Source organism: Mya arenaria, chromosome 2 (assembly GCF_026914265.1).
Source record: "Mya arenaria isolate MELC-2E11 chromosome 2, ASM2691426v1".
NCBI lineage: Eukaryota > Metazoa > Mollusca > Bivalvia > Myida > Myidae > Mya > Mya arenaria.
Window position 1 is genome coordinate 31796471 of NC_069123.1, and position 17509 is coordinate 31813979.

At 34.2% G+C, this 17509-nt stretch overlaps 1 protein-coding gene across 1 annotated transcript; it reads right to left on the bottom strand.

Annotated features, from left to right (window-relative positions):
- Positions 1-660: 660 nt before the first annotated feature.
- LOC128221362 (eukaryotic translation initiation factor 4E-like) lies at positions 661-15595 on the bottom strand. Its single transcript, XM_052929964.1, has 7 exons — positions 15530-15595; positions 10117-10283; positions 8286-8349; positions 5967-6080; positions 5093-5232; positions 4455-4509; positions 661-3224 (listed from the first exon to the last, which is right to left on the bottom strand). The coding sequence occupies exons 1-7, from the start codon at positions 15548-15550 to the stop codon at positions 3165-3167; spliced, it is 621 nt and encodes a 206-aa protein (XP_052785924.1). The 5' UTR covers positions 15551-15595; the 3' UTR covers positions 661-3164.
- Positions 15596-17509: the final 1914 nt, after the last annotated feature.

The following is a 17509-nucleotide window of genomic DNA, read 5'->3' on the forward strand; positions in this document are numbered from 1 at the left end:
ATTAATGAGCTGAGTGTTTGTGTGACTTTATTTCAAAATCCAACGTTGCATTAGAAGTAACAACCTGGACAGTATCACCTACCCTTCGCTATATTGTTTTGCATGGAACAACTTTTATTAAAAAAATCTGTAAGAGGACCACCCCAGGAATTTTCTTTTGAAGTAAGGTTGAAATTGTCCAAGTGGTTTAAAGTAAAATGTTGATGAAGGACAAGGGACAATAACCCCATCACAAAAGCTCACCCAGAGCACTTGTTGCTCATTTGAGCTAAAAAGACAAGACAAATGGTGCGATTTTAATCTACACACCTCTTGAGGCAAAAAAAGATAAGGCTTACACTATAAATAAATAACCATCAACACTCCTAGGACACAGGAATGGTCAAGTCAGTGTGGAATCAACAAGCAAACTGTGAACAAAATAACAGTGTCACAACACCCAAAGCTTACCAACATTCCTATAATGTTTCACAAAGTTTCAAAATTGTATATACAAAACTTGTACGTGGTAAATAAGATAACAATTTTCAGAAGTCACTGCCGAAACTCTTCAATATATCAAAGTAAAATGTAACAGAAATGCACAAACTATGGCCAAATATCAAAATCAGATTCAAAATTATACTGACTACACTGGGCATAACAAACTAAAAGGAACAATCCAACTTTACATAGTTTATTTATATTGCATTAACACATGGCAAATGTTTTAAACCAAGCCTTTTACATTAATTCTGCAATCCTAACAGTACAGTACGGAAACATATCTCATTATTATAGTCATATAAATCGATGCCTCATATCATAAATATACAAGAACATACAATGTTTTAAATCAGTCATCAATCTAAAAAAGCATATATAATCATTTGGAAACTGTCATCCTTGACTTAAGAAAAAAAAATTTTTTTTTTTGCTAAATTCTATTAATTTGTATTAAGAAAAATCGTTTCTTGAATAATAAAAAAATATATTTTCATTCAAGTGTCTGAAACAGCTTGCAATCTTTAACGATGAACAAAAGAAAGCTTAGAAAAAAACGACAATGGAAAAATATAAGCAGAAATTAAAAATTGTTATACCTACGTTAAATAAGAAATATAAAACATTTAAAAAATAATTGATTTTAATTCCGAACTAGTTACAGTTGCCCTGAAGTTGATAATAAACCTTAACCAAAACAAAAATTGATCATGTTTATTAATAATATATACACATATTGGAGTCATCTAATCAATGGGTGTTCAACAAAATATCCTAATAAGACCAGGAAGTTGAATAATTTATCATGTGTCAGATTTCAATTAAAGGTGTCAACTTGTAATTTCAAATAAACCTAGGGCTGTATTCTATATAACTCTTATTTTTATCCTCTGACATGCCTCAGTGCTTTCACCCAGTCCAATGACCAAGGGGGTTGTTTTTAAATACAGCTCCTAGTCTCAACAGTGTCTAATGTATTTGTTTAAAAATATATTCCATAATTGACAAAAATTTGGAACACACCATTGGTGCATTGACTAAATGACCCCATATATTGTAGCCAATTACATGCGTGTCAGAAAATGTGATATCCAATCATTTGATGTCTTAACAAATACAATAAATACAGAAATAAACAGAATGAAAACAACATAAATGATAATCAAGCACTTGATATATAAACTAACAAAAAGAAAACATTCACTTGTAACATAGTTGTTTCATATTTTAGGAAAATCAAATTCAAAAGCAAAACATTCTTTACGTATCTTCAATTTTTTCTTTAATACAAACATTGTTCATGTGATGCACATTCGCACTAAGAAAGTGTCTGTCAAACAGCCCCTTATAAACATGTATTGTGAAAATCTGTGGGAATTCCCACAAGAATTCAGCATGCACCAAAATTCAAATTTATTCTGAATCACAACTAACACATTTATATTCCTCTGATAAATACATAGGATTCAAATCAATATCTTATTTTAATTTTACCAACAATTTTCCCCCCTTTTTAAAAGGTAAATTTTATTTCAAATATGCCTGGAAAAAGATAGCTATATTCAATTTTCTACATATATACCTGTTCCTTTTTATTTTCTGATGTGCTAATAATATACTTTTATCAAATATTGATTCATTTTTCCCTTTCATCATCACATATCATGCATGACATCGAAACACCAATCTACAAGGCACTCAACAGGGTTCCATGACGATTTCTAACCTACTTAGAACTGTAGTACATTTTCACACAACTGAACAGCCACAACTGGTTACAAGGTAAACAATATGTCAATGACAAGTCTTCTAATTTCTACATTCACAAGCTAGCATGTAACAGGTTGCAGTGTTGACAACAAACACCAGTTTTTGAACAGATGATCAATGGATGATGCTCATTTTTTTTGAAAGTTAATCTAAAAAGAATATAAGTGCCTCTTGATTCCAATAGAGGCCATACCAAACTGATTCTATATTTATCATAATCAGGCAAGATGGGGTTCAGTCTAATGAATGAAAAAGTTTTCATCTTTCATTATGAAAATTACCAAATTCTTTATTACACAGAGAAATATTATTTATGAAGGTTAAATAAATAAATTACCAAATACAATGCAATGATTTGAACAAAAATATCATATACGGTATAACATTTTCAATTTTCTAGCTGCTAGGTATATACGATGCTTTCTTTATGCTTTAAATTGGTGAATCTGCTTTGGATGGCATATGTTGTAAAGAGAATACATTTTTTTTACTATGGCACTTTTTATCTTTCCCATAAGGTAGGATGGATTTGAAATTGGAAGCCAACGCTAACTGTAGAATCAATTTGGTACGGCATAACTGAGAACCTTTGCGCTTTGTCCATCCACTTATGCAAAAGGTTTCTTTTCACCATTTTTTGGGGGGGATTTGGGGTAATTTGAGTGATAAGCAACTAAATTGAAAAATATATTTTTTGAAAAAACTTCATTTCTGTATACACCATTTATCTTGAAGTCTATATAAGCCATAACAAAAGTATCTACACATCTCTCAGTTTGTGGTAGGAAACAAACGTCCTTAATATTTCTTATTTACAACACACTCTTCAGGAAAATGGGGTTACCAAAATAATGGTAAAATGCAGCACTCAACAAAAACAAGCAGTCAGGTTGAGAAAGTGTTGACTGCCGTCATACTTTGTATCGGTCACGGGCTGTTGAACCTGCTTTTGTCGCTGTGTCTGAATGTGCCTGTAATGGAAAAACAATCGCATAACTTTTATGAAAGCCACAGAATCAGTAATAGTAATTTAAACTTGTCCAAAAGTATAATGAATTTGAAGATACAACAAACACCAGTGATGTTGCTGTACATATTGTTACAGGTATGATCCATGCCTATATTTGTGCACAATAAATCATGGTCCTGTGATTGCCTATATGGTCGATTCATATATGAAACAAGACTGTAGTTGGAACAATGAATGTTCTCCAAGACCAACAAGAGCTTACACAAAAATGTGACAAAACATGACCCGAAAGGACTCATTAGACAGATAGCCATTAGAATTTGGGCCTGTATGGACAGAAGTATTTGAGTATGAAAATATGTTCATGATAACACCCCCAACTTTCCCATGAAGAAAATATTGATTTCAATTTTTCAATTAATTAGATCAAAGCATATACATGGAAATGATAAAGCACTGCAAGATGAAGCAAATGTCAACTCGTCTGTGAGCCTAAGGATTCTATTGATTTGAAACCAATTTTTAGCTGTAGGTCACCACAACATTGACCCAAAAAGCAGTAGCATTCATCTGTATGTCATGACCAACCTGCATACAAAGTTGGAGGTCACTCGGCATAAGCCGTCTTGACTTGAAAATCGATGTCAGCTCGAGGTAACCAAGACCGTGACCATTGACCAACTGACCTTAAAATCAATATGGTTCATCTGTTGGGCATTTACAACCTACCTACCAGTTTGAGGTCTCTTTACATAAGCGTTCTTTAGTTATTGATCGTATACTGTGGGGACAAACAGGGTGGTCTGATTACTATATCCCCCCCTCTGGGAGCATAGCAATGACTGTTTGACCCCCACTGGAATCATGTACTAAACAATTGTGAATTAATTTTGGATACCTTCAATCAGTTCAAGGGTAATGGATTGGACACTTAATATGACAGAAATAACCACTTAGTTTGACTTTGACCTTGATAGTAGTAAATTGGGACCTTTCCTCTGCATGGCTTGATGTTGTTAACAATTTTGTCAAGTTGTTTTGAAATCCTTTCATTGGTAAAGGAGTTATTGGGTGGATACAAAAAGGGGACAAATGGACAGATTTCTTCTTTTTTTTTTGAAAATTATTCATCGTTGGTAATAGTACACAACATACCACTTTAACTACCACGAGCCACCTAGTCATTCATTCAAAAGGGTTGGTGTCTCTTTACATATCTATATTTACATACCTGAAATCCTATTGCAATCTTTTGTGGTATTTTAAGTCGATCTTTTAATTTTTGTCTGAAAAAGAAGAGGTCAAGTTATTACACAGTAAACATATTAACCAATGAGAAACATGTACCGTACTTGTAAATGAAATGTTCTACAACAACTTTTTCTTTACAGTAAAGTTTACTTATAAAACACAAGAGCTGGGAGTACTCCATTTCTACATCAGACACTTTGAAAGCTTATCAATGGGCTTTGTGGAAACGGGTGTTTTGTCCTATTTTAAGTGTTCGTAAACTGAAAAGCATTTGGAATCATTGAATAACTTATTAAAGCTGCACTCTCACAGATTGACCGTTTCGACAACTGTTTTATTTTTTGCCTTTTAATTAGACAATGTTTGTGTAAGGTATGGAAACCAGTGATATAAGAATGTTGACAAAAAATAAGACTGCAATTTTCTTTTTTATGTTTGAAATTTAATGTTTTGAAAATACATAAGAAAACATGCTATTTGATCTTTTGTCAGCAGTCTAATCTTATTTAAACTGTCATTTTCGCAAATGAATAAAGTATGTTTATTGCATCAAGGTTAACTTTTCATATAATCTGACATGAGAACATGTTAGTATATAATAACCATGAAATGACATACCCTATTTTTACAGTTGCGTCACCTCTTCGGGCGTCGTGAGTCCAGAGCCCTAGTTTATCGCCCTTTCCTCGAATGTTTATGGTGGCACCACAAATGTCATCTGACAAATCCTCAAAAGCTTCTCCTATTAAACACAAAAGCTGAAAGAAAAGATAAAGGTTAACTTTAAATTTACAACGTCATTCTTAGTACTAGTATATATAGTTATTTGGTTTTAAAAGTAAGAAATATTATGAATCTGTGATTGACTTTGTAAGCTATGAAAAGGCTGTCGGTTCGATCCAACCAGATGTACCTTCTCATGGCCTCTTTCAAGCTGCACTCTCACAGACTGACGTTTTCACAACTTTTTTTTATTTTTGTCTTGTAACGAGCCAATTTTGCGAAAATGAATGGAAACCAGTATTTAAGACTGCTAACAAAAGATAGATCGCAGGTTTTCATATTTATGATAAAAAAAATGATGTTTTATGCATTTTTCTTAAAACGTTAGAAACAGTCTCAGTCTTAAATCATTAATTTTGAACATAAATGTGAAAAACTGCAATCTGATCTTTTGTCAGCAGACTTATATCACTGATTTTCTGATATATACGCAAAAATTGGCTCAATCCAAGACAAAAAATTTCAAATAGGTAAATCTGTGAGACCGCAGCTTAAAGAGACCACCAGTCCTGGTAACTCTCTGTAAACAGAATCAAGGGTCACTGAGTGATTCATATCCAGGTAAAACACATTAGTAATAACTATGAAAAGCATGAAAACATATGGTCTTATCAATGATTATCAAATATTTATGTAAGCACTTAGGCATTTCTCAATAATGCTTTTCACAGTAAAATCACTGGCTTGTACAAGAATTTTCAATACTTACAGTTTCTAACCAGAAATTATCTAGCTCCGTCTGTCTTTGATTTTTGTTGAGATTTACGAGCCATCTACCACCATTCTTGTTGTTAGCATCTTCCCACATGGGCTGTATACCATCCTGGCAATAAAAGAATCTTGTTAGAAATAAGTTAGTCTCTGTTATCAAACTTCTTCGTTTTTTATAAATTTACATTCATGTTTCCAGCATGATTCTTAGTTTTTAATCATTATTTATAAACAAATTATGGACAAAATCAACTCCAGCAGGTACAAATGCTGTTTTTTCCCGGTCTTCTTTATTTTGAGAATGGGGCGGGGCCTCGGAAATTCCAATTTTACCTTTAAAATGGAAACATAAGAATGTGATTCCTTAGGCCTAAAAAAAATAACCATTTGGTTCGCGTTACCCGACCCTACCTACGGAATAGGCGACCCTACCGTTTTTATAGTCAGTTTGAAAAAAAAATGAAAAACTTTTTTTGGTTTTTAAATATGGAGTTTAAAACCTTAAATGCTTATACAGGAGATAACTTTAACACTATTCTCCAATGATGAAAATGACATTCTTATATAAAGCCTAATAAAAAAAAAAAAAAGCCTACCTACCCTACCTATTTTTGAAAAGGATGCAGTGCTCCAGCCAGGATTTAAAAAGGGCAGGGTGGAGTTTTGAAAAGGGCAAGCTACATGAGTCGTGTAAGGGCGATTGAGGGTGGTTGTGGGAGGGGTCCCCCACTGTCACAAAGGGGGTTTTAGGGGGGTCTCCCCCTAGAATTTGTTTTGTGTTCATACTCAATTTAAATCATTTTCCATGATATCCAGACTTGAACAAAATGTGTTTTTTTTCTCAAAATTTAAAAGGGTGTGTTTGAATTAAAATTTGTCTTTTTGTCTGTGGTTGTAGGATTGTACTTGTCTGGAGTCTTCTTTATTGCAATGTCACATATTTCTCCTACAAATCATGTAAAATGAAGTAAAAACCATGACAGTTAAACATTTAAAGCAATCAAATAAATAAATACACAAAAAAAAAAATATGTAGGGGACGAATCTTAGTTTGGTACGATCGGAATTGGGTACGAATGTAACTTTCAGCCTGGCTGTTATTTAATTGTCTTTGGTAAAACAATGTTTAATATGCTGATATTTTAGAATAAATTGACAATAAAAATCACTGCCCTTGCTTTAAAAAGTCACTTTTAAAACATAGAACATTGATAAAATAACCCCGAAATTCGTTCTGACAAAATGGCTGTTTCGGCGAATTTTGGCATGATCATAGGCATGATAGGTAAACACTACATAAAGCATCAACATATTTTTGTTGGTTATCATCATGAATATTTTACAAATAAACTTTCAAAACATTTACTGAAAAAGTGATGTATTTGACTGTGTTAGCGCCACCTTTCTTATATTTACAAATCGGCAGTGACCGTCTGCTTAAAGTCAACAATGTTTAAAATGGCTAATCACGTCTGTACAATACACTTAACAATTATTTAAAAGAATTAATTGTGCTTGACAACATTTTTCATCATCCCTTCGCATTTGCTATAACATTTTACGAACTTTCATCTTTGAATGAACGAGTTCTCAATGTATATTCTGATTGGCTGACAATCAATAGTCCCGCCTCCTGGCGATGTTTCTCTATTTGGCGGTTCCTAATTATCGGATTAGAAGATGACCGATTATGAATACACAGGTCGTCTGTTTATTACACAAATACACAATTAGCTGTCATATGACTTGGACAAGGCACATGGGAAGATGAAAGGGCAGTATGGTATATTTTAAGCTGTCAATAGAGGCTAGCGGGAGCACTGTTATCATAAGTATTACGTAATTTGTCTCAATTAAGACAGCGGATTAAGGGCTGCCGATCTTTCATAATGATTTCAATAGTAAAAGGGCACTAACGGTATAATTGGCGCTAATAGAGCACTTGTGAAAAGGGCACTACTCAAAAAAGGGGCAGGGCGGTAAGAAAAGGGGCACGGGCGCTGCGCCATTGAAAAACGGGCTAGCTGGAGCACTGGGATGTAACCCTAACCAAACAATTTTTTTTTTAGGCCTAAACAGAAATTTATTTAAGTTCTTTTTCACTTTTGTGATGAAATTTAATATTTGAGCATTGAGAATGGAGTCAGAAAAACAGCTACAAATGTCAATGTGTATATCATCATAGGGAAAATTTTAATATTCAATATTTTTTTTGGTTCAGCATGTTTACATCTACAGTTTTTTCTTTGGACATCGCATGAAAAAAAGATACACAAAAGATAGGGAACACCGAAACAAACCTTTCTTTACAGCTTACCTTAAATAACGAGTAATCACAGCCTGATGGTAATCTGCTTGCTTTCTGAATGTGGTTATATAATCTGAAAGAAAAAGTTTACAATTATAAATGCAATTTCTTGCTAAAACAAGAGCTGTCACAGAGACAGCGCGCTCGGCTATTCCGCCGCTTTTCAGTGTAAGGATTGAAAAGTTTTGGCGAACATGCATGGATCACTGTTAGATTAGATTTCAATGCAATACATGATGTGCTGAGATATTAACATAAATGTGGTTACATGCAAACTTTTAAGTGTAATAATAAAGACCCATTATTTGCAAAATACAGTTATCTAACTTGGTTATTCAATTAGGTTAGGTGGTTGAATACCATTGTATAAAGTCTCAATGCAATACATCAAGTAGTTGCTGAGATAGTGTCCTATGTGTGCTAACATGCAAGACCTTAACCAGAATTCCTAAGTCGCATAATAAAGGGGCAAAATTATATAATATGAAAGATAGAGTTATCTTACTTGATTAAATAAGAAGGTAAAATGGTTGGGAGCCTGTGTGTAAAGTTTCAATGCAATACATGATGTATTCACTGAGGTATTGACTTAAAAGTGGTAACATGCAAAACCTTAACCAGAATTTCTATGTCGAATAAGAAAGGGGCCATTATTTGAATTTAATGCAAACTAGAGTTATCTTACTTGGTTATTTAAGTAGATTGGATGGTTGAGTACCATTTTATAAAGTCTCAATGCAATACATCGAGTAGTTGCTGAGATATTAACCTATGTGTGCTTACATGCAAAACCTTAACCAGAATTTCTAAGTCAAATAATAAAGGCCCATAATTTGCATTATATTCAAAAAAGTGTTATCTAACTTCATTAATTTAGTAGGTTATATAGTTGGAAATACATATCTTAAGTTTCAATGCAATACATGATATACTTGCTGAGATATTGACTTAAATGTGGTTACATGCAAAACCTTAACCAGAATTTCTAAGTCGAATAATAAAGGGCAATTATTTTACATTATATGCAAACTAGAGTTATCTAACTTGATTAATTAAGTACGTTGGATGGTTGAGTACCATCGTATAAAGTCTCAATGCAATACCTCAAGTAGTTGACGCAAAACCTTAACCAGAATTTCTATGTCAAATAATAAAGGACAATTATTTGCATTAAATGCAAACTAGAGTTATCTAACTTGGTTAATTAAGTAGGTTGGATGGTTGATTAACGTATGTGTGCTTACACGCAAAACCTTAACCAGAATTTCTATGTCGAATAATAAAGGCCTATTATTTGCATTAAATGCAAACTAGAGTTATCTAACTTGGTTAATTAAGTAGGTTGGATGGTTGAGTACCATTGTATCGAGTCTCAATGCAATACCTCAAGTAGTTGCTGAGATATTAACCAATGTGTGCTTGCACGCAAAACCTTAACCAAGGGGTGATGCCGATGCCGACGATTGGGTGAGTAGTATAGCTCTCCTTATTCTTCGAATAGTCTAGCTAAAAATATGCTTGAAGGACAGACAGGCCTTGGGAGTTATTAAGATATTTTTTTTGTTAGAATGAATAATTATCAGAAATTTCAAACAAAATTAAGATGACTAAAAAATCAATTATCTTGTATTGCTCGAGTTCCAAAGATAAATATCCACTCGCAGAATTTTGCAAGTAAAGTTTAAAGTAACTTACAAATTTTAAATTTCACATTCATTTTGCTAGTATGCGAGTCCAATTTTTGTTCTTAGTCTATATCAAAATTGGCCCAAAACTACCAGAACCAGTCAAATTTTACCAGACTGGTTAGTCAGATGTCATTCATGATATCAGAGCATACCCCCAAAAGTCCTCGACTGTGTCAAATGCTGTGATGAGTTTAAGGTTAGCTGTCCATTCTTTCGTCTTATCGTTTTTAAAGAACCACATGGCCCATTTGTTTTGTAGTGGATGCTTTATTAACTGGTCTGGCGATAAAATCTGCTGCTCCTCCTCCAAAGCATTTTCCTGAAGACAAACAAAAACATGATGTTAAATTATAATGGCATTGAAGCTTGTTTAAGAGTTTATTTTATAGATAAATTACAGGGAGGTCCTTGTGTCTTTCATTTATAATGTTTTATTTGATACCAGAGTAAGTATACACATGAAAATTTGTTGTTTTAATTAAAAAAAACTATTGCCCAATTTTTGAGTTTCACAGGTTTGTTGAAGGAGATAACTCGATGTGATCCACATGGAGTGGAGGGGAACAATGACATATGGATGTGTAATATGATTTTAGCATATATGTGAACTCTACCGGTGGTAGGTAAAATATACTGCTTTTGAGACCCTTCTATTGCCATACTGCTTTCTCGGCGAAACATACCGATATTGAAAGCTCTTTTAAAAAACTCAAAATTCTATCAAATTGGCCTTAAATTTTCTTTTAAAAACCTCAAAATTCTATCAACCATGCTAAAATACCATATTAAACTGTCACTTTAAAGAACATGGTGCAATAAACAACTTGTCAAATCACTTCACACTTCAGCCGAGATCGTTGCTAAGTTACCAGAACGGTACAAAATACCAATAATCAACATTCTTTGTTAATTGGCATCCTACCAAATAGCATTTTCGTAAATATTAAAGACATTATAAAACTGTCAAAACATTAAAGAAACAACAAATGTGTTTTTAATTATCTACAGTGTATAAAATTTTACGACATTTTGGTGGGAAAATTAACATACACAATTTCTGCAGTGATCTGCTCAGTTTAAGGAATTTTTGGCATGATAATCCCCTGCTAATCGCAATGGTGTCACGGTAGGGGCCAATTTCCTGTGTATTGGTTTATTGGCTCAGGACCATTTAGGGTCCATTAAAATAATAAAACATCGAAAAATGCACAACAGGATACTCAGATTGGAGATCTGATAAGCCAATTAGGCAATAAGATTAAGATCAATTAACAGAGGTTGTGTACTAATATACTGTTTTTTGTTGTTGTTGTTTTTTTTTGGGGGGGGGGGGGGGGGGGGGGGGGGTCACATATAGAAGGCTTAAACGAGGCCTTTTAACTCTGACCTGTTTTGGCAGTCTGATTTGATTTATTAGCAGCTCTTCTGAAAATAAATTTGTTTAATATGTAGGTAATATTCCTTCTGTTTGTCAATCAAAAACAGTTAATAAACACTGACATTTGACAAGTCTCTTAACCCTGACGTATTTCATCCGTATTTTCTGAAAATCTAAAAATAGTAACAAATATCAAGTTTTTGTTCACATTGTTTCGATCATTGTTCTTGACTGAAAATTGGAAGGAATTAGAAATTCAACCGCTTTTGAACCCAAACTACCAGTTTTGATACCCAAATCTACCTCTCTGTCATTGCCAAAGGTTGTGGGAGGGGTCCACCCCTGTCACAAGGTTGTTTGTTTTGTTGTTGTTGTTTGTTTTGGTTTTTTTTGGGGGGGGGGGGGGGGGCTCTCCACCTAGAATTTGATTTGTTTTCATACTCAATTTAAATCATTTTCCATGATTTCCAGACTTGAACAAAAAAAGTTTGTTTTTTTCTCCAAATTTGGAAGGGTGTGTTCGAATATCAAAATAAAAATTTGTCTTTTTGTCTGTGGTAGTATGATTGTACTTGTCTGGAGTCTTCTTTAGTGCAATGTCACATATTTCTCCAAAAATCGAAGACAGTTAAACATTTGAAGCAATCAAATAAATAAATACACAAAAAACAAATATGTAGGTAAAGAATCTTAGTTTGGTACGATCGGGATTGGGTACGAATGTTACATTCAGCCTGGCTGTTTTTAATTGTCTTTGGTAAAATAATGTTTAATATGCTAATGTTTTAGAATGAAATGACAATAAATATCACTGCCCTTTCTTTAAAAATCACTTATAAAACATTGATAAAATAACTCCGAAATTCGTTCTGACAAAATGGCCGTTTCGGCGAATTTTGACATGATCGTAACCACGATAGCAGTGTTCTGCCAAGGACGCGCCCTTGCGCAGAAAAAATCGGGATGGCGCAACGAAATACCTGTAGACGGGCCGATCGGCGCGCCCGTTTTTCAAAAAGCCATTTTGACTTAATCGATTTCTTTTTCAGAAGTTTTACAGCACAGCATTCATTCGATAAAACAACGATTTTCATTGGTCCGTATAAGTGTAACTATCCAACCGCGAGGGGTAGTATATTTTTTTTACCCAAATTCAATGTCATCATAATGGCTGAGAAAAAGTGGGGAGGATTATAATTTAGGGATGTGATTTGTCCACGGATTCGCGAAATTCCGCGGATCTAATGGCCCCAAGGACCCCCCCCCCAAAAAAAAAGATATAAATAAAAAAAAAGATTTTTTTTTTTTTTTTAGCTGATTAAAAAAGATACTACTGGGCAGTTGCTTTTGGGCCAGTTTTTTCTTCTACGGCAGTGTGCTTTTGACCCCAAAAGTGCCCCAATGACCGAAATGGTTTCAGGCCTCAAGCAGCCAGGTCAATCACATCCCTGATAAAGCATAACTACACATTGACATGTGAAACTGTTCATTAACATATATCATTGTGTCTCATTTGTGCCATGTTTATAGTTTTTTTCTAAATGTTAAATTGATCTGTCCAATATTTGAGAATACTGAAGTCATGTGGATGTTACAACATGTATATAATGGGTAAATAAAACACTTTCATTTAAAAGTTTACATTTTTCCCCTGGAAAAGGTCATGGCCCTTCACTTTTGAAAATGGCCCCTAATTTTCATGACTGCTGGGCCATTCGGCCCCATCTTTTTCAATCCTTGGCAGAACACTGCGATAGGTAAACACTACATAAAGCATCAACATATATTTGTGGGTTACAATGAAATTTTCATCAAGAATATTTTACAAATAAACTTTAAAAAACATTTACTGAAATAGTGAAGTATTTGATTGTGTTAGCGCCACCTTTGTTATGTTTACAGTGACCGTCTGCTTCAAATCAACAATGTTTAAATGACGATTTTTGTCAGTACAATACAATTAGCAATTATTTTAAAAGATTTAATTGTGCATTTTCTATCGCATTTTACGAACTTTCTTCATTAAATGAACGATTCTCAATGTATATTCTGATTGGCTGACATTCAATAGCTCCGCCTCCTGCCGATGTTTCCCTATTTGTCTCTTCTTAATTATTGGATTAGAAGATGACCGATTATGAATACACAGGTCGTCTGCTCACTACACAAATACACAATTAGCTGTCATATGACTTGGACAAGGCACATGGGAAGATGAAAGGGCAGTACGGCATATTTTAAGCAGTCAATGGGGGCATGGTGACACCTAGCGGGAACACTTTTATCATAAGTATTACGTAATTTGTCTCAATTATGACAGCGGATTAAGGGCTGTCGATCTTTCATAATGATTTCAATAGTAAAAAGGGCACAAACGGGATAATTGGTGCTAATAGAGCATTTGTGAAAAGGGCACTACTCAAAAAGGGGGCAGGGCGGTAAGAAAAGGGGCACGGGCGCTGCGCCTTTGAAAAACGTGCTAGCTGGAGCACTGATTGTGTTCCCTAAAAGCCACAAGTCGACTGATTCATACCAATGTAAAATATTTATTTCAATTGTAACTCCACAATATTTAACACTGCTTTGTTAAATACAAACACTAAAGTTACACATAAAATATTTTGAGCTCTTATTACACTTAATGTTTGATGAAACATAAGTTCAGATTGACCTGTCAACAAAGCATCGCCTTTTTTTAACTACCTAGCGGGTGCCCGTTATCTTTCCGCTCGATATACTTAGCGCTTAGTCTTAAATAATAGACGTGTTATATGGGATTCTTCCAATCCCTAACGTCTAAACGGGAATGTGCAAAAAACGGGGGTGTTTAAAAAATATTGAAATTGTTTTAAGTGAAGTATTTTATGGTTGAAATTGATCATAAAGAGTTATATTCATATTTTACCATGTAAGTGAAATGTTATTTTGCACTGAACAAGCATTTAATGCATTAAAACAAGTTGTTTACCTTTCCAATAAAACGGAAGTTGACTGACACAGGCAACAATTATACGAAGGGGAACAACTCGATACAATCGTAATAACTCGGCCTCCTCCGACAAAGCTTCAAGATAGACCTCGTTATATAATCGTAACAACTCGGCCAATGGTCGAAATGTTCCGAGCGATTTAAAACTGTGCCCTAAAGCCTTGCAGGTGCCCTTCATGTATATATCGTTATGTTTTGACAGAATGAAATGAAGAAAAGCCGTCAAACTCATTATTATAAGTTGGATATTTAATTTTTGTGTACGGAACTAATATAAAATAACATTATCTGGTAATATTTCTTGTTTTTCTGTTATTTTATAGACGCTATATGCTTTAACCCGGAATCCTGATCGGAACAACTACCCACTTTTGATACTAAACAATTTGTACGTGAAGGATTTGCCATATCAAAAATCTAAAAAAAAAATCCGTCAACGTACAATTATTTGGACTAACTTAGCGCTGGGATCTCTGAATCTTGGCTAGGAAAACAACAAGTGGGATATGGACGCGCAGAGTGAGACTCTGAAGCGGCTGTTTATATGGACTTGTTTATAGAAACTTTTCTTTTTTGTAGTTTTGTTTGATAATATTTTTTACGGAAACAAAATGGCAATAATTTCTTTATCAATTCTGGTTTCTCTTAAATAAAATTACAACCTGTTGATACACTATGGTGCTAAAATAATCCTGTTTAAAACATCTATTTCTTTCAACTAAGAGGCCACGATTATATGGTGGCAAACAAATTGCCAAATTACTTGTCACAATGTTACAGAAATTTGTGTGATTACAGTGCATTATCTGTTTTCGAAAAGTTGATAAAAAAATCCTGACAAACCTTTCAGTTCAGTGTTACTAATAAAACTGGGGGCCTAGCATTTCCTTTATCATAAACTTAAGTGGTGGACCGAAAATCGGTTCAAATTTAGGCGGTTTAAAGACCTATCTTTTAAGAAGACTCTATATAAGACTATGATCAATTGGTATCCACTCTACATATGGTCATATGTCCTTCGCCGATTTCGACGATTCATGTGTCAGTTTTTTTTCTACTTCATATGATTAAATAGCGGAACAAACGCGTAAATGATTTCACCAACTTGTAAACCTGTATATATGCTTTCAATGTATATTAATATTTTGAATTCTTTCTCTCATTAATAAGAAGAATTTACAAAACATACGGAATTTACCTCAGAATCTCCAGAAGCCATGTTTTTCAGATGGCAAAATTGATCACGTGGGCTACCGGCGTCCGAATCGAGGTTTACAAATTAACCCAACGAAAAAATATATACGAAAGATGAGTAGCTTAGAATCTCATCCACAGTGACGTCCCTTGACAATGCAAATTAATGCATCACATTAAGCCACAAGTTGTTAGAGGCTACATTACATTCTAAATCATCAAATCCATGAATCCCTTTCAGAATAATGACCTTGAAGAAATTTCGTTGGATATGGAGTTGCTCGGTCAAATATTTGGAAAACAAGAGGCCCTAAAGGGCCTATGCTCTACTGGCTTGGCTTTTGTGGTCTTATCAATCCAGAGCATGTATGTATGGGTAAAAGGCAACAGGCATATAGTTTATGTTTTGTGTTTGGTTTACCTGAAAACGTAGCACGTTCAACATCTGAGCCCAGAAAGTATTGTAAGCAGATTAGTTGCATGAACTATTTTAATATGTGCCAAGTAAGTCATCTGACAAAAAAATGCTTTCAAAACTGTACACATAATAAAAGATTCTGTAGTTTTAAAAGTTAAAAAAAGTTGGTCAAAAGGTCAAAGTCAAGGGCATCCTAGGACAACATAGATCAATTTGAACAAACATTCACAATCAATTGTGCTGAGATGGATGCACGAACACACAAAAAGATTTTCAAACCTTTCCAGATTTATGTTTACCAAACCTGTGAACCCTGGGTGTGGCCAGTAATGACACCAGGTGCATAACTTAAACATTCACAACCAATTTTGTTAAGACGAATGCGCAAACTACAGAACTTAAAGTTAAAAAATGGCCTTTGGGCTTTCAACAAGAACAAGGCAGAGTAATTCACAAAATCAACTGCAGAAGCAAAAAGCAAATTGTCTCTCAAAATCCTAGACTTGCAAATTGTCTCCCTTAACTCTAGACTTGAATTTACATATACATGTAAACTTGGCTAAAAATAGAATTCGCTCATGCAGACCTGGCTAAAAATAGAAAGCATTTCTTTAAAACTTTCATGGCCCATAATCTAGGCATTCATGGGCGGATCTGGCTGGTTTTCAAAAGGAACCAAGCTCTAATGGATATCAAGTTTCATCGAGATACAATCAAAACTTAAGACTGTATCGTGTTCACAAGCAATAGTTTACAGACGCACGAACGCACGGATGCACATACTACGTACACATTACCATCGCATAAGCTCTTCTGCCAGTAGAGCTAAAAACAACAACTTATAAAGACCCAAGAGATTTCCTTTTATACCAATCTTCATGAAATTTTGTCAGAATATTTGTCTCCGTGAAACATGGGTCATGAAAAAGTTCAGAGTGATGTGAGCAACATTGCATCTACACAATGAACAATCTGGCATGAACGAATGTATGCCGTTTGATAACCTTTGCAATGACATATCACGCAGGACAGGATGGGATTTTGTCAATTTTAACAAGGGGCATAACTCCTGTAATATTTCAGTGAGTGCTGTGACAACATGTGAGCAATCTTTGTCGGTACATTTATGTAAAGTTTCACAAACATTCACCAATCCTTCTTAAAAATAGAAATTTTCTTTAAGATGTTAATATCGGGACTACAGGAGACAAGTATTTTGAGGAGTTAATTGCGTTACACCTCTCAGTAACTGAAGAGTGACATTTATCTGTACCTCAAGAACTCCTTGGAATTCACTCTCTTCAATGGTACATGTATTAGTTTTAGGGGTAACATATAGACTGTATTTTGAATTCCGGGCATCTAACCTTGAGAATTCAAAATTATTTTTATCTGGTAAAGCATATGGCTGATCTCAATTGTCTCAAAATCAGAATACAAGTCAGTCTGCGATAAGACTTGCTAAAAGAACAGTATTGAGGCACTAAATTTCGTGATTGGAAACAACTTCAGTTCATTTATTAAAATACCACCCCAAAAATGATTCTGATATACTTACCCATCTTA